The sequence below is a fragment of the Protopterus annectens genome, chromosome 8.part1, assembly GCF_019279795.1.
Source record: "Protopterus annectens isolate FY-2018-M chromosome 8.part1, PAN1.0, whole genome shotgun sequence".
NCBI lineage: Eukaryota > Metazoa > Chordata > Ceratodontiformes > Protopteridae > Protopterus > Protopterus annectens.
This window is the reverse complement of record NC_056742.1, coordinates 352215085-352233823: the sequence shown is the minus strand read 5'-3', so window position 1 is coordinate 352233823 and position 18739 is coordinate 352215085. Positions and strand designations below refer to the sequence as shown.

At 40.4% G+C, this 18739-nt stretch overlaps 1 protein-coding gene across 1 annotated transcript in view; it reads left to right on the top strand.

Moving 5' to 3' along the window:
* Window positions 1-18739, top strand: part of LOC122810348 (carboxylesterase 5A-like) — a 384579-nt gene that overhangs the window by 316938 nt on the left and 48902 nt on the right. Inside the window, exon 10 of the mRNA XM_044081929.1 lies at window positions 6691-6838. Within this exon, the coding sequence (XP_043937864.1) occupies window positions 6691-6838 (148 nt within the window). The remainder of the gene's footprint in view (window positions 1-6690; window positions 6839-18739) is intronic.

Genomic DNA, 18739 nt, shown 5'->3' with positions numbered 1-18739 from the left:
TCCCAGTCAATCCCTAACCCTAACTCTGAGTCAACTCCCAATCACTCCCTAACCCTAACTCTGAGTCAACTCCCAGTCAATCCCTAACCCTAAAATAGTCCAATGCAGCTCCAAGTAATGGCCAGTCAAAAACTCCAGCACAAATACGAACAGGCTAAAAGCTTTTTATTTAAGTGACAAAATAAAATAAAATAAAATATAGCGTAAACCACTTAGCGCTTTCACCTGAAAACAAACCAGGCATCATCAGAATGGTAAACTGTTGTTGACAGACCAACTGTTATAAGTAAATTCAAAAAATCCCGCCCTTTATAACCAACCTATCAATACAAAATTCTGACCGGATGATGTTAAAAATGTCAAAGTCTTTTATAAAAAAGCAGCGTATTATTAAAAGACTCTTACAAATTTCAGAACTTTAAGAAACCTTTGTTTGTAAACCTTCATACTTGTCACACAAAACACATAAAATTGAATAAAATGCAAAATGTAAACTGTTATAGTAAAAGAAAATTAGTTTAAATGAAAAGTATATAAATATATAATTAAATATGTTAAATAAAAAAAAAATCAAGTACATTAAATATTAATTGTTAAATAAACTCTCCAAAGTAAACATCCATACATAAAAAAGTGTATTTGTATGTCTAGTTCATATGAAAAGTGATCTATATTTTAAAATACTTGCCATAGAAATGTACTCATTAATCCCTGGGGGTCTAGATGCATTTAGTCTCAGTTGCCACATTGTCTCCCTCATCTCTAATAAAATCTTAAAATCACCACATCTATCATTGTCAGGAATCCTGTGTCAATAATGAAAAATAAAAACTTCTTAAAATTAACACAGATCAAACTGTGTAAATAAAGGGAATTGGTCGTCATTTTGTTCTTGATGTCCCTGACATGTTCAAGGATTCTTAACCTCAATTTTCTGATGGTCTTCCCAACATAAAAACTGGGACAACTTAGGCAGGTAGCAATATAAATAACCCTCTTAGTGTTGCAATTACAGTGACCAGGACATTTTATGGTTCTGTAGAAATTTTAAACTGTCACATATGGGACATTATTGATGAACTTGCATACACTACAGAAACCACATTTACTCATAATGGAACTTTTATAAGGCCCATTGTTAGAGTTGTCTCTTTCAAACAACTCCTTCAAATTCGACCCCCTACTGTATGTAATAAGAGGTATGTTCCCTATAATCTGTGTTGTTTCCTTATCCATCGTGTATTGCCATGTTTCTCTCAAAATGTTGACAATTGTGTCAGAGTGGCCATTAAAAGGCCGTATCATGGCTCTCTTGTATTTCTCGTGGACAGGGGAAAAAGTATCATTGCTCTGGTCGTAGTTAACCTTGGGTAGGCCTCCTTGTAATATCGGCTTGAATGTTAGGTGTCTTTTAACATCAACTTCCTCTTTAATTCTATCTAAAAGGTCTGAGGGGTAACCTCTTTGTCTAAACATATCCATTAGGACTTTCGTTTCCATTACATAATGGTCATCGGTACTAATAAGTCTAGACAGTCTTACCATCTGACCCTTGAAAACGTTTCTTTTTTGAAACAGTGGGTGACAACTCTGAAAGTGTAAGAAATTGAGTAAGTTTCTTTACGGAAAATATTTGACTCAATAATTAATTCACCTCGTTCTTCTTTGGTATGCAATAGAATATCTAAATAGTTACAAGTGTGACCGTGTACCTTAAATGTAATTCTCAAAAAATTTGTGGTGTCGTTAAGGTAATCAATAAAAGTGTGAATCATATCTATTTGGCCCCTCCAAAAAATCAATATATCGTCCAAATATCTAAGATATAGTTTCACATGTTGCATAAATGGTGATGAAAAAACTTTGTCAAGTTCCCATTGTGCCAATACAAAATTGGCATAGATAGGTGCACATTTTGCCCCCATGGCAACTCCCGTGACTTGTTTGTAGAGTTCACCTTCGAAAGCCAAAAAATTGTTGGATAAAATAAGTTCCATAAGGTCAACAACAAGAGATCTTTTGACAGAATGTAAACCACCTCTGTTTTCCAAACAAGATCTAAATAGATCCAGGCCTTCTAACTGGGGTATTACAGAAAAAAAGTTAATAACGTCAATAGTGACCATAATGAATGTCTCATCAAAATGTTGCTGTCTGATAACATCTAAACAGTGCCATGAGTCACGCAAAATGTGTGGGAAAAAATTGACAATGTTTTTACAATAAAAATCAACATATGAGGCCATGGCTTCAGTCTTGGAGCCTTTGGCCAAAACAATTGGACGAAAAGGTGGATTATTCTGGCTTTTATGGATTTTAGGTATGCCAAAAATTGTAGGCGTCACCGGGTGATCTACCTGTAAATAATGATGTTCATCTTGGTCTATAACCCCGTCCATAAGCCATTCATACAAAAGCCAATCAATTTTAGAGTATGCCACATGCATCTCATTACGTGATACCCTGTTGTAAGTATTGGCATCATTCAATAAAATGGTCATTCTGTTAGAATAATCAATCGCTGACATAATAACCACACCCCCGCCCTTGTCCGGTTTCATGACTCTAAATTGGTTCGAAGTAGTCAATTACGTTAGACAAAACTTTTCACCAATGGTCATGTTGTCCGGAAAATAATCATTCAGTTTGCTCAACCTTCAAATCTGAGCTTCACACTTAGATTCAAATGTGTGTATACAAGGATGAGCGGGGGGAATAAAAGTACTTTTTCTTTTTGGCCCTAATGTTTGTTCATACAACAAGTTGTGATTCTTAAAAAAATACATTTGTAAATTCAACTGTCTTGTATACAACCTAAGATTGACCAAAAGTCTCGCTGTTTCGTTCTTAAAACTAGGTACAAAGGTGAAACCTTTTCCAAACAAGGATGCCTGGTTTGTTTTCAGGTGAAAGCGCTAAGTGGTTTACACTATATTTTATTTTATTTTATTTTATTTTGTCACTTAAATAAAAAGCTTTTAGCTTGTTTGTATTTGTGCTGGAGTTTTTGACAATCCCTAACCCTAACTCTGAGCCAACTCTGGATCATTCCCTAACCCTAAAATCAGCTCCCCTTTGATCCTTAATCCTAACTCTGAGCCAGCTGTGATCACTCCTTGTCCATAACTGTGAGCCAGCTCCCAATCACTCCCTAACACTCACTATGAGCCAACTCGTGATCAATCCCTAGCCCTAAATAGGAGCCAAGTGCCAATTGCACCCTAACCCTAACTATGAGAACTTCCAATCGCTCCCTAACCCTAACTATGAGCCAACTCTGGATTGCTCCCTAACCCTAACTCTAAGCCAACTGCTGGTTGCTCCCTAACCTGAACTCTGGGACAAGTCCCGATCCCTCCCAAAACCTAATATCCCCCTCACCTGGAAAATATTAAGATACAACCAAACACCCTAATACTGGGTGATTTCAACTACCCTGCCATTAACTTGGAAAACTACTCGTGTACCAATACCTTTGCCCAATGGTTCTTGGAATTCATAAATTCCAATGCCCTGGATCAACTAATCCATAGTCCTACTAGGGGTTCAAGTATCCAAGACCTGGTAATTACCAACATGGGAAATCGATGCTCCACACCTATGGTCACCCCTTTGTTGGTCAGGTCAGACCATAAGCTAATCACCCTTAACATCCACATCCCACCCCCAGTCCCCAGTAAGGAAACCTCCATAAAAAACTTCTCCAAATCCAACTTCATGCTACTCAAGTCAGAAATGGCAAACTTCATGACACCTATGCAGATGAGAACTGAAAATTCGACTGCTGAGTCCTACACTAAAGCACTGTACGAGCACATCCACTCCTGCATGAATCGTGCTATCCCAAACAGAACCAAGATGCTCTCCTCCAAAAAAAGGAAGCCAATCTGGTGGTCCCCTGCCATAAACAAACTTTACAACAAAAAGAAGAAACTGTTGCAGAAAAGAGGAAAATCCCACGATGCAAAAAATTCCCTTACCAGCCTCAGTAAGAAGCTGAGATTCCTCATAAAATCCTCCAAAGCTAGTTAAGAAAATAAAATTGCCAAAGATTCCAAAAACAACCACAAGGCATTCTATAACTATGTCAAGAATCTAAATGACAATGCTCAGATCTGCTCTGAGCTACAACAAAATGGCATTAAATATACTGATCCCAAGGATATTGCCAATATCCTGGCAGATTGATTCAGTGCCAACTTCACCCCCCTCTCTCCCCCTAAACGGCCCATCTCAATACAGGAAGATTGCCAAATTTCAGTAATAATGGCCACACAGGTAAAAAAACGCACTCTCCAAAGCTAAGAATACAGCATCCATGGGACCAGATGACATCTCGGGCTGTGTACTACATGAGCTACAGAATGAACTGGCACCTCACCTAAGTGTCATGTTTAATCATACCCTCACCTCAGGCTTTGTGCCCACCCACTGAGTGGCACACAGCTACAGTTATCCTACTCCACAAGGGGGGATCCACCTTGAATCCCGGGAACTACCGCCCCATCAGTCTGACAAGCCTGATCTGCAAGGGCATGGAATGTATTATCATGGAACTTATAAACAAAGACATTGGCAACCTTCAAACACTGGACCCCACCCAGTTTGGGTTTGTGAAGGGCCAATCTTGTCTCCTGAACCTGACTGACTTCTTTGAATCAGTCTCCAGAGCCATGGATGAGGGTAAGGCAGTCCACACAGCCTATCTGGACCTTGTCAAGGCCTTTGACACCATCCCCCACTCTGGAATCATAGATAAACTTACTAAGCTGGGCATTAATCCCTACGTCACTTGATGGGTTGCCAACTGACTTACTGACAGAACCCACACTGTAAAAGTAGCTGACTCCACATCCAGCTCCAGACAAGTGACAAGTGGAGTACCTTAGGGTTCAGTCCTGGGACCGCTCCTGTTTGGCATCTACTTCTCTGAAGTACAGGCCAACACTAAGGGACTCTGGCTAACAAAGTTCGCAGATGACTGCAAACTGGGAGCCATTATTGAATCCCCAAATTATGTGGATACTCTACACAAGGGCCTTACAGAAACAGATGCTTGGTGCCAAAGCCATGGGCTCCAGCTCAATGCAAAGAAATGTATAGTTATCCCCTTTGGGAAAAAAACATGTACCCATAAATTACCGCATAGGTGACAGTACACTAAACACTGAAAGTGTGATAAGAGACTTAGGGACACAGGTGTACAGTGGTCTCATCTTCAATAACCACAATGCCACAACAGTCAGGAAATCCTTCTATGTGGCACATCTCATCGCTAAGGGCTTTTCATCCAGAAAAAAGGAGGTCATTGTCCCACTGTACTCAATCCCTCATTAGACCCATTATAGAATACAATGCCCCATTTGGTATGTACCTCTCAAGACATCTGCAACAACTGGAAAGGCCACAGAAATACCTCACTAAAAGAATCACAGGCCTAAAGCAGATGCCCTATGCTGACCACCTTAAAAAACTCCAGCTATACTCTGTTGTATATCATCTACTCAGAGGCGATCTTTGCTTAACATACAAGGCCATGTCAAACCCAGAGCTGCTGTACATGCTACACTTAAAGAAATCCCAATCCCTCAGAGCCACACTCTCCAGGGATATAAACCTTGTCATCACAATAAATAAAACATGCTGGAGGGCTATGTTCCTGACCCAGAGACTCCCCAGACTCTGGAATAGACTGCCCATACATGTCAAGTAGAGTGCCTCCTTAGCCCTGTTCAAAAGAAACCTTGACAACTGGATGGGAGAAAGGAAATTCACCCCAGGGATCATGTCAGTCACCCTACTAGACAGGGGTCCAGGGAAGTAAAAAATGTAGAAAGAAATAGCCAGGAATTGTTATGGCTAGGCTTGTATAGGCCTTAGGGCTGATAGCCTAGTACCAACCTATGAACCTATGAACCTCTCTAAATCTAAAGCCCTCTCTTTCCCTCTAATTTCTCTCTCCACTTACATTTCTGCAACAAGATCTTGATGGCATCTGACATCTGCAGTAGCTGTTACCCTGAATTCACATTCAGGTTCAAACAGCTGCTTGTCCATGTGGCTGAATGGGCAATAGCCACTCGAACCATGTCTACGAGCTTCTGGGTTTCAAGCAGCTGGGGCTTGAGTGACTGTAAGGTCCTCCCAGATTTCTTTTTACTTTTTCTTTAATATTTATTTGCATGTTTTTATTTACACATACACTTGTAGTTTCCTTCATGACAAGACTGACATAGTTTCATATTACTCAACGTCTACTTTGCTAGATCCTGTAAAGCAAATGGTGTACTGTACATCTAACATAGGCTTCCCCTGATAGCTATCAAGTTATATGATGGACAGCTGTGCAGTAGTGAACAGTCAGCCAAAGCATGGTATAATAGAAGAAGGTCACAGCTAAAGTGAAATACACATACCACAATGTGCAAAAACCTCGGAATTGTGTATATTAAAGAAGAGCAGCTCCCAGCACGGAGATTTGGGGAATCTCCTATAAAACAAACCTTTATTGTCTCATTAGAGAAGTAGATTCAAAACACATTTTTTGAAATGTCATTTGTACAATAACCTGCTGAATGAGACCCTCTTCCCTCTGTCTGTTCCTTGCCATAACAATGTAATAACTGCATCACTAGGTTCCCTGTTAGCTGATGCTCACTGCATATTTATTTATTTATTTTTTATTTTCAGAGTGTGGGAGAGGAGTTTCAGCACGTCATTGTAAAAGAATACTTTGAAGATATCGAAGACCCCATTCAGTTGCGGGATCTTATTCTCGAATTGATAGGTGATTTAATTCTTGTTATCCCAACATTCAGGGCTGCAAAGTACCATAGAGGTAAGAGAAAAGAAAGATGCAATAACACTGTCTTTTATAACTCTGGTATATTTTCAGTTAAAGTAAATTTACTGAAACTCAGCAGTAAGACATACAGAAGTGAGCAGTGTACAGATCGTAGTGCACAAACATAGTGTGTTATAAGTACAAGGAAGGAGTAATATAGTTCTAAAATGTTTTATGATTTGATAATTGTTTTGGTTACAAAAATGCATGGTTATACCTTTTTGTGGACAATGTTTTCAGGAGAGAGAGATTTCAGACTGAAGTTTAATCAGAGTTAATAGTATGTTCACATAATTACAAGACAAAAAGATAGGAAAAAAAAATCATCTGTGTTGTCAGCTTATAGAACAATACTTGAAAATATAGAAGTTTAAAGGCTAAGTTTCCCAGACAGATTGTACTTTTAAAGCTATATTTTCTAGGCATTTTACCCCTCATGGGATCATCCACATGAAGCTAACCTAAGACAAGAGTCAGACAAAGAATAACCCACAAAATATGACTCTCATGACTGGTATTTCAATACATTAGAGAATTTCACCCAGAGCAGAGATACTAGGATCCTCCTTTGGAGTCGTGGCTAGGGTGCTGTTCTGTGACAAGTATTCAAAACAGGATGGATCACAGAAATGGGGGTGGTGTTCAGCCTGAAGAAGAAGATACATGGAACCAGGACTGACCTTAGGTTCATTGGATTATTGAGGGGCAATTGGGCCCCTCACTTGCCAAAACCATAGCTAAAACAAAAAAAAGTCTTCACTTTGAAGACAAATAAAAAAAAAAATGGAGCTCTTCTATTTAAACTGTAGCAAAGCTGCTTAAGGTAACAAGCATCTTGCTACAGTCAATCTACCATCCACTGAGCTCTTCAGCGTGACCACAAATGTGATATCAGCATTTGTTAAAATATCAGCATTTAACTAACAAATACCAGTATGTTAACAAACACCAGTACTACACACAATACCACTCAACTGTCTAGATGTTTGCCCTTTTTTTGGTTGTTACTTATTGCATCCACAAAGTAATGACAGACATTGCATTTTCAGAGTTTATACCCATCAGAAAATATATGTGAATGCAAAACTGTTATTCTTGCAGCTTTCTAAGTTTATATGAGAAATATGTAGGATCTGACCCTGAATTTGAGACATTGCCCCCCCCCCCCAATATTTTTGGCTTTATCGAAACTTCTTCCAGTAAGCGGTTGAGAGATATGCTACATTCCCACACCATCAGCACCTGCAAATCACAATCCCTGACAGCTTCAGGAGCAAGGGGAAAAAGTCTTCACCTTGAAGACTAAAGTAAAAAAAAATACAGTCAGTCAATAATAGCAGACTTTAGAGTTTCACACTTTACATTGGTCAGAAAATGAAAGCATTTTTTTTAATTTTAGGTGAACTTGAGTAATAATTATAAATGTCCCTGATTTTGGACAGCTGTCCACTCATTATTTTTGCCTTTGTTCAAAATACTTGACTAAAGAAATTGAAAGGAATAGTTGTGGTTTGGAGACCCCAAACAGAAGTGTAGTTAGGGTAGGGTAAAGGGGGTTGCTGCCGCCCAAGACTGGTTCTAGGGGGAGTGATCAGCAGATGCAGAACCATTGGCAATGCAGTACAGCATTAATTTCTGTACCAGCGTTTCTGAATGCAGTATGGAAATCAGTTCTGATACTGTATATAGTAAGTGGTATAAGTTGTAGCAAACCAGTTATTACAGATGTAACAACCAATTTGCTACAGTTTTTAAAAGTAGAAGACCTTCTTTTTCAAATTGGTTCCTCAACTTAGAGTTGAGTTGTGGTAGGTAATGAATGATGACCAGACTGGGTCCACAGTTACTAAAGCCAACATTACATGGATCTGCCACATTGGTTAAAACCCCACAAGGTGAAGCTTAGAGGGTAGGTGCAATACTAGTCAAATGGCAGGCAGATGTGAGGGAATTATAACTGATAGAGCCTAGCAAAGACATGGGCTATTCTTCTTCCTCTTTTGGCTTTTCCTGGTTAGGGGTCGTCACAGCGGATCACCTGCTCATGATTGGCAGTGGAGTTTTACAGTGTTGAGTTGCCATCCCGGCACCCAACCTTCCACAGAAGGCACACACGTGCAAGCACTCACTTCTAGGGCCAATTTAGAGTGTCCAATCAACCTACAGCATGTCTTTGGGATGTGGGAGGAAACCGGAGCACCCAGAGGAAACCCACGTGACCACAGGGAGGACATGCAGACTCTGCACAGAAAGCACCCCAGCCAAGTATTGAACTGGAGAACCACTTCCTGTGAGGTGGCAACGCTAACCACTGCACCACTGTGGCCGCCCTAGCAAAGACATTGGCTATTGGAATGTAAAATGTCACCTCAGTGATTGGGAAGGAGCCAGATCTTGTGCAAGAAGCTGAAAAGTATATTCTCAATATAGTTGGCCTTATACACAGCACTGATATTGCAACCAGATTTCTCATTCGAAGGTGAAATGCCCCTCAGGAGAGACAAAGGTGTGTCTGGATTTACTTTTAAACCCTTAATTGGGGTGCTCTAGATTTTGGGTTTTTACCAGTAGATAAGAGAGTCAGTTAATGCAAATGCAAACAAAGGAAAGGAAACGCCTGTCTGTTGTTTGTGTACATGTGCTAACCAGCCCTTTAGAGTATATGGTCTAATTTGAAACTCAAACCAGTGTTTAATAGGGTGATGCCTACTTGACTGGGAGACTTTCAGTGATTTAAGATGAAATTATGGAGATACATGAAGGGGTATCACTGGGGGGACAGCTTTCCTGAGCTGAATCCAAGCAATGAATTCTTCCTGGGCTTGTGTGTTAGTCTTGAGCACTGAAAGTTTCATATAAAAGGCAGCTTATGATTGTGCTCTTTGGTTCAGCAACTTTGGCCAAACATCAATATCCAGCTCTGTAGTCATGTCATCAGACCTGATTCCATGCATTCTGGTCGCTCAGGACACTTGAGATGCTGGGCTGTCAGCTGATCACCATTTAGTAGTATGCTAGGTCAGAAGGTCATAGCAGAAACTGGACAGCACCACAAATTACAAACAGAAAAGATGTCCTAGGAATTCCTTTCAGATATTTCTCTGCAGGTTAAGTTCATTTCCCCATAAGTGCGTTTGTTATATTTCAGGGAAATTTTGGGTATGTGTTCAGAATAATCCCTTTTCAAGACTTCAGTAACTGTGGAAGCAAAAAGTTGCCATGACCAAAAGCTGGTCAAATGTTTATTATGGCACTGATTCATGGACTTGCTGGTTGACTCCGGTAGTAAGGAAACCATTCATATTAAAGGCAGAGACCTTCTTTGCAATGCAAGAAGGACAGAGGTCTCCAGAATTGACTGATATGTACTTTTGATGTTGCTTTTCTTTTGGCTTTTCCCGGTTAGGGTTCGCCACAGCGGAACTCCGGTCCGCTAATGATTGGCAGTAGGTTTTTATGGTGCCGGGGTGCCAGCCTGACGCCCAACCTTCAACGAAGGCAAACCCATTCATGCATGTCTTTTGAATGCCACTCAACCATGAGGAGGGCATGCAGACTCTTCACAGAAAGCGCTCCAGCCGAGAACCGAACAAGACAACCTCTTGTTGTGAGGCGACAACGCTACCCTGCACCACCGCGGCACTGATATGTACTTTTGATACACTAGGAAAAACGAACTGCAGTTGCCATTGAAGTGAAGACCTACTTGTGGGAGGAGTTTGGGTCAGAGTAGATGAATTATCTACACCTGTTTTATAGCCATATATAAGATATATGACTGTACCCTGCAGTTGTGTAGAAGCTGTTACAGCAATATGGGGCAGTAAGGCAATCAGTACATGTCGTTCACTCCATGAATTTGCAGAATCAGAGGTGTGTTACCATTCTCTTAATTAACGCAGATATATTTAATGGATAGTAAGACTATGCAAGGGTGTATGATATGTCACAACCTGCTCATCAGCCGCATGGAAAGAACATCAGTGTGAAACCAAAATAAAGAAACTATAGATTTTGGAAAATTGAGGACTGCAGTATTGTCTTGCAGATTGTGTGCTCTGGTTACAAGTGACTGTTTTTCCTGCAATGAAGAGATACGATGGGCAGAATATGAGTAGTGCATGGAGAGTTTGCAGTAGGAGATGTGAAGAATTGCTGTATAATAACATGTGGGACTGCAAAGTTATTACGGGAAGAAAAAGGAAATGGGTGTAGAGCAAGGGGCGAGGGGCGAGGGGACTGTAGGAAGGAAGGGTGGATTTGGATGGCAAAATGCTGCAGCAGTTTGCATTGTCACTTCACGGCAAGACTTTCTCTGGTTTGATTCTCGGCTGGGGTGCCTTCTGTGTGGAGTCTGTATGTCCTCCATGCATTTGTGTGGTTTCCTCCAGGTGCTCCAGTTTCCTCCCACGTTGCAAAGACATGCGTCTGGAGCATTTATCACCGGGCCTCCACTGAAAATTGGCTCATTTCAAGTCAGACCTGCATGGCAAATAAATGTTAAATAAATAAATAAAATAAAATTTGAGTACAGCAGATGAGTTAAAAAGCTTCCACTTTAAATCAGAAGACACAGTTCTCTCCCAGAAAATATGACTTGCTTTCTGCATGGGAGAGGTGAACAACTACAGGTGGAGGAGCTTGAGTATCTTGGAGTCCAATTCATGATGGACGTTAGAGTGGGCTGGTGGAATGATAAGGTCTGGAGGTGGTAGTACTACAGGGATTGTACCATATTGCAGTGAGGAGTGAGACAGGAGTCCTAAGCTGAAGCTCTGTTTGCAGGTCAATATATGTCTTATCCTCACGTATGGTCACAAGCTTTTAGCCATGACAAAAAAGTCATGACTGCAAATAGCAGAAACAAGGTTCCCTTGCAAGGATGCTGGGGTATCTTTTCTTATTAGAGTGAGAGGCTCAGCAATACTGGAGTGGAGCTGCTGCTCCTCTGTATTAAAAGAAACCATTTGTGGCTTGGGATATACTACGACTATCCAGTGGTTACCACTTATGAAAGTTGTGTCAGGCAAGACACTGTCACAGACCCAGAACAAACTGGAGAGAAAATATATCTCTCACCTTGCTTGCAAATATCTGGCATTATTGCAGAATTCCCTTGCAAGTGCTCCTTAGGGTGGGGAAATCAAATCTGTTTTGCTCAGCTTGCAAGCACCACAGCCTTCAGCAGAACTAGTCTTGTAGGAAATGAATGGATGGAAGAATAGAATAAATAGATCGAGAGAAAAACAACAATGATGTACCTGTGAAAATTAGGAGATAAAATGTGATTCTACAACTGTAAAAAAATGTTTTATAAACAGGTAGCTATGAGCATATTTAAATCTATTAGGGACTAGGCTAACAATATCCATGCTTTTAGTAAAAAAATACTAGTACCTATGCATTAAGTTCTAAAACATCAAAAAAAATATATATATACATATATATATATATATATATATGTGTGTGTGTGTGTGTGTGTGTGTGTGTTCTCAGAAAACAGCAGAGTACATTACTCCTTCTGGTACTGTGAATTGTTTCAGCAAGAGCTTTGCCTTATATTTTGTCAATGCTAAAGTGTCCATCATTTTTGTACTATATGTTTCACGTTACTAGGCCACATTTAATTCAAAGACAGGTAAAATGGTTTATAAAAGGTTAAAAGAATCTTGATGCCAGATCAAATTCTAGGGAGATGTTTCTGAGAGTCTAAGTCATTCAAGGGAACCGCCCCTTTCATTATCAAATTGCAAAAATCTTCAGTTTATGGGACCATCCATCTGAATAGAAGGCACACACATTCATTCAATCTCTTTCTACACACACACACACACACACACACACACACACACACACACACACACACACACACACACACACACACAAAGAATCTAATTCTTATCCATTAATTAATAAAAGCCACTCGAAAACTATAATATATTATGACATGATTTCATCACACAGTGTAAATGTATATATATTTAGCAAAACTAGTTTAATGTATTTATTTCATTTGTTAACTGTATCAGTGAGCTAGTCAAAAGCTGACTTTTTCAGCTATGAACTGCTTTACATGATGACAAATACATGTTAAAATAGTAGCAACACTTCTTAAACAGCAGCACAGTGTCATAAAACAAAGGTCCATCTGCCTAAACTGGTGGAAGCCCAGGTGGGTGCAAACGATCCTGAGGCACTTATCAGGAAGACTAAGGGCTTTTTGTATAAAAACAGTATTCTACTTTACAGATACACTTTTTTCACCTCAGATAACACAAAACTGAAAAACAAAATAAAATAAATAAACATTCAAGTTCAATACAATAGCTACATTCAGACACATACTCCTTTAAATATATTCTAACATTACAAATTTCACCCCCTCACCTCTTGCTACACAACTGTTTCTTTATTTACCCCAAAAAATCATCCCTGATCAGCATTAGTAAGAAATTGATGGCTTTCATCAAGTCAACTAAAGCTAATTTTGAAAAGAAAGTTGCCAGGGATGCCAAGGATAACCATAAGGCCTACGTCAAAAACCTAAATGACAACGCTCAGGTCTGTTCTGAGCTAGTACAAAATGGAACAAAACACACTGACCCCACTGACATTGCCAACATCTTGGCTGACAGGTTCAGTGCAAATTTCTCCCCCCCTCACCACCTACAGGGCCTATCACCATTCCAGGGGATTGTGTAGGTCCAATTATTACTGATACGTTGGTTAACAAGGCTCTATCTAAAGCTAAAAACACTGCCTCCATGGGACCAGATGGTGTCCCAGGCTGTCATACACGAGCTCCAAAAGGAATTAACCCCACATCTTAATACCCTGTTCAGTCTCAGCCTCTCCACAGGATATGTGCTCATAGGATGGCGCACAGCAATGGTGGTCCCGCTACACAAGGGTGGGGCCACAACTGACCCTGGGAACTACCAACCAATCAGCCTGACCAGTCTGATCTGTAAGGCTATGGAGCGAATCATTATGGAACTTATAAATGGAGAGATTGGGAACCTCCAGTCACTGGACTCCACACAGTTCGGCATCGTCAAGGGCAAATCATGCCTCCTGAACCTGGTGGATTTCTTAGAGACAGTTACTCAGGCTATAGATAAGGGAAAGGAGGTACACACGGCTTACCTTGACCTTGCTAAAGCATTTGACACCATTCCCCATTCAGGTATTATTGATAAGCTCACCAGCCTGGGCATAAACCCTTACGTCACAAGATGGATCACAAACTGACTTTCAGACAGATCCCATAAAGTAAGAGTAGCGGGATCTATGTCTGAATCCAGACCAGTAATGAGCGGTATGCCTCAGGGCTCTGTCCTGGGGCCCCTCCTGTTTGGCATATACTTCTCAGAAGTACAGGCAAGCACGGAAGGGCTGTGGCTGACTAAGTTTGCGGATGACTGCAAACTGGGTGCTATAATAGAGTCTCCGGCCAACATGGAGATCCTCCAGAAGGGCCTAAATGAGACTGATGCATGGTTTTAAAGCCATGGTCTCAAGCTAAATGCAAAAAAATGTGTAATAATCCCCTTTGGAAAAAACAGAGTACCCACAAACTACAACATAGGAGATAATCCCCTGTATTCTGAAGAAGAAATAAGGGATCTAGGGACCCAAGTAGATAGTCAGCTTTCCTTTGATAACCATGTTGCCAAAGTGGTTAGAAAATCCTTCTATGTGACCCATCTGATCACAAAAAGGTTCGCATCAAGATCTAAGGATGTAATGGTGCCCCTCTACTCTTCCCTCATCAGACCCATTATTGAGTACAATGCACCAATTGGAATGTACCTGGCTAGACATCTCCAGCAGCTGGAGAGACCACAGCGGTACCTAACCAAGAGGATTACTAGCCTCAAACAGTTGCCCTATGCAGCACGATTGAAAAAGCTAAAACTGTTCTCTGTTGCATACCGCCTTCTCAGAGGCAATCTTTGTCTAATGTACAGAGCCATGTCCAACCCAGAATTGTTGAACATGCTCCATCTTAGCAAAACCAAATCTACTCAAGCTACACGCTCTAGGGATATAAACCTCAACACAACAATGAATAGAACATGCTGGAGGGATAGAGTCCCTTCGCAGAGACTTCCCTTATTATGGAACAGGGTCCCGATCTACATAAGACAGAGCCCCTCACTATCACTCTTTAAGAGGAACCTTGATGAGTGGATGGGTAACAGAAAGTTCACAATGGGGATCACACCAACAGCACTACTAGATAGGGGCCAAGGGTACTAGCTGCTAGTACAAGGGTCTAGGGAACTACTAAAGGGGTGGTGAATACCGCACGTGGCTGGGCTAATATATGCCTTCGGACAGATAGTCCAGTACCAACCTTTGAACCTATGAGCCTATAACTTCACAATTCCACATTATATTATAGATCCAAACCAAAGGGTAAAAATGACACGCAGATAAACCGTTGAGTAAAAACTGCAAGAAAAATGCCAACCAAGCTAGAGTTTTTTACTGTGTGATACCTTAAACCTCCTGTAGTGGAGGCCTATGGGATATATGCAAATGACTCCTTAAAGACATCAAGTATTTCAGGTTCATGGCTTCTGAATGTCCAGGATTTTTTACTTTAAGTCTTTATGGTTACAGTCAGGCCAATAAAACCAAACCCCACTAACAGTGGCCATGCATGTTTCAGGATTTTCATTGACTTCATCTTTTATGGTCATCTGCTTGGCTTGAAGAGCCTGTGTTTCTGAAATATAGCCAAACTAACTACTTATCCTGTACTAATGAGCAGAAACTGTACTTTCTAGTGAACTTAGTCAGCATGTGAACATAATTAGAACAACTCATCTAAAGACACCCTTTTCTTGAAAATATAACAAGGGTTATTACCAACTAGTTCTTTAGTGTTGTCAAAATAGGCTAAAACCCGCAAAGCTTTTGAAATATGTCTTTAATGGTATTTATTTCAGAACTGTAGGTAGTGGGAGTCTGTGGTTTCACTACCCCACCCTTAAGAATCAGAAATAATTTTGTAGTTCACCCAGACATAACATCCTGTGCTTTTTCTTCTAAAATATAATCAATATAACTCCTTTTACTCAACATTGTGCATAAAATGCTTAATTCTTGTTCAAAAATACCATCATCAGAAATAAGCCTAGGAAGTCTAACCATCTGCCATTTAACTATCCCAATACTGTGTTTAAATAGATGTCTGCTTTGAAAGTGCAGATAACAATGGGAAAAAGTACTCTTTCTAAACATATTTCATGAAAAACAATTCAAGTCAGAATTCTTAGTTAATGTAATATCCAAAAAGGCAATAGTTTGAGACAGAGAAATTGTGAGTAAATTCCAAAAAATTAATACTACCATTTAAAAATTCCAGACATTCTAACAATTGAAGACTTGTTCCATTCCATAAAATAAATATATTGCCAAGGTATTGTAAATAGATACTACAATATTTTGAAAAAGCTGAAGCAAAAACAAAGAAGTTACCAATGTCAAATAACTAAATTTGTGTAAATGGAGGCACATTTGTAGCAATAACCATCTTTAGAGATAAAATTCACCTTCAAATAAAATATTATTATATAAAACATATTTAAGTAGAGAGGATTGTAGATTAGTAAGGATTAGGGCAGAGTATAAGAATGCGGGCAGAAGGAGAGATAAGGCAATATTTTTTCTTGCAAAATTAGTTAGGAAAAGTTTCACTTTGTAGAGGACCCTAAGTATTTGATGTGTGTGTGTGTGTGTGTGTGTGTGTGTGTGTGTGTGTGTGTGTGTGTGTGTGTGTGTGTGTGTGTGTGTGTGTGTGTGTGTGTGTGTGTGTGTGTGTGTGTGTGTGTGTGTGTGTGCTTTAATTGTGGAAGTTCATATGCTCATAGGTGTTTACTAGACTGACAATCACAAGGGCTTTTTTAAGCCTAGGCATGCATCCCAAATCTCTGACAACTTCTGGTACCCTTGATAAGTGGGAGACGAAACATTTACAAGCAGAAGCCTGGGAAATGAACTATTTACAGGTTGCCTATGTCCATTAGAGACACAGGTGCCAAGACAGGGATGAATTTCCTGTTCCCCATTCACTTGTCCAAATTAAACTTGAATTGGGTTAGGGAGGAACTCTCCTTCACATGACTGTTCCAGAGATGGAGTATTCTCTGGGATACATACCTGTCTCTCCAGCAGGTCCTATTTGTATCATAGGCAAGGTTTAAGACTTTAAAATGGGTTATTCTGGTGCTATTTGTTTTGCTAATATGCAGAAGGTCCATCAGAGTGGGATCTGACAATGCCATGTATGCCAGGCCTGTAGGAGACAGAATACAGGTATAGGATCATAGGCGATTATCAGGCCATCGACCCAGAGCCAGTTCATGGTTAGCCGTTTCATCCCAATGTAATACCATAGATACTCTAGTCAATATCCAGGACTGTATTTAGTAATGACTGCCCATGTACAGGAGGGTTGTGGGCGCCGGCCCCGGTAAGAATTTACGGTGTCCCATCCACTTGTCCAGGTTCATTGTGAACAGTTTCATAGAGGTTCTCTGCTTCACATGAATTGGCAGCCTATACTGAAGATGCAGCAATATCTGAGAGACAAATTTGTCCCTCCAGCTTGTCCTGTTCAAGTTGCAGGCCATAATTAGGTCTTGGAATGGGCAGCTCCAATCTGGTTTGATTTAAGGATCTGCAACAAATTCATTAGGTTTGGGTCAGAAATTGCTCTCTAAGCCAGGCATAAGTCTCCCCTAAGAAGTTTATATGATACTGAGTATAGTGACAGGAACTGTAGTCAGTCTGTGTAAGGCAAGTGCTGGAGACCCTTGATCTTCTCAGTTAAGAAACCTCTGAAGGTCTCTCCAATTGCTGCAGGTGCTTTGTATGGTATGTGCCAAAAGGGGCATTATACTTGATTATGAGCCTGATTAGTGATGGGTATAGAGGGGTTATCACCTCCTGTGCTCTAGATGTGTTGCCTTTGCTAATCAAGTGAGCTACACAGAAAGTCTTCTTTACTACAGTAGACACATGGTAGTCAAAGTTAAGGTCACCATTTACTTGTGATCCCTGATCTCTTCCCACGTCATGGGTACTTAGGGTATTGTTATTAATTTGATAGTGTGAAAGGACATTGTTTTTACCAAAGGGAATGATGACGCATTTTTTTACATTCAGTTTGAGACCATGACTAATACACCAGACGATGGTCTATGTAGGACCCTCCTGAAGTATACTGGCATCATTTGGAGATTCACTAATTGCACCCAGTTTGCAGTCATCTGCAAACTTGGTCAGCCACAGCCCCTTAGTTTTGCCCTGAACTACTGAGAAGTATATACCAAACAGTAGGAGCCCAGTACTGACATTGTGGCACCACACTGGTGACAGGCCTGCTGGTTGATTTGGAATCACCCACTCTGATAGTTTGTGACTGGTTTGTGAGGCTGTTGGCAACTCATCTTACAACAAACGAGTTTACATTCAGTTTGCTAAGTTTATTGGTGATGGCTGAGTGTGGGATTGTGCTAAAGACCTTTGTCAAGTTGACGTATGCTGCATGTACAGATTTGCCCTTGTCAGTGGCCCTGTTCACATTTTTGAAGAAGTCCACCACATTTAACAGGCAGGATCTGCCCTGATCAAAGCCAAATTTGATCAGATGTAGGGTTTGGAGATCGCCTATGTCTTTATTTATGAGGTCCATGATGATACATTCCATGGCTTTACAGATATGGCTGGTCAGACTTATGGGTCTATAATTCCCTGGGACTGTTGCTAAGCCACCTTTGTGGAGGAGAATAACTGTTGTTGTTCTCTATTCCCCAGGAACAAAGCCTGTGGTTAGGCTGTGATTTAATAGAGTACTTAATGGTGATGCTAGTTCATGTTTTA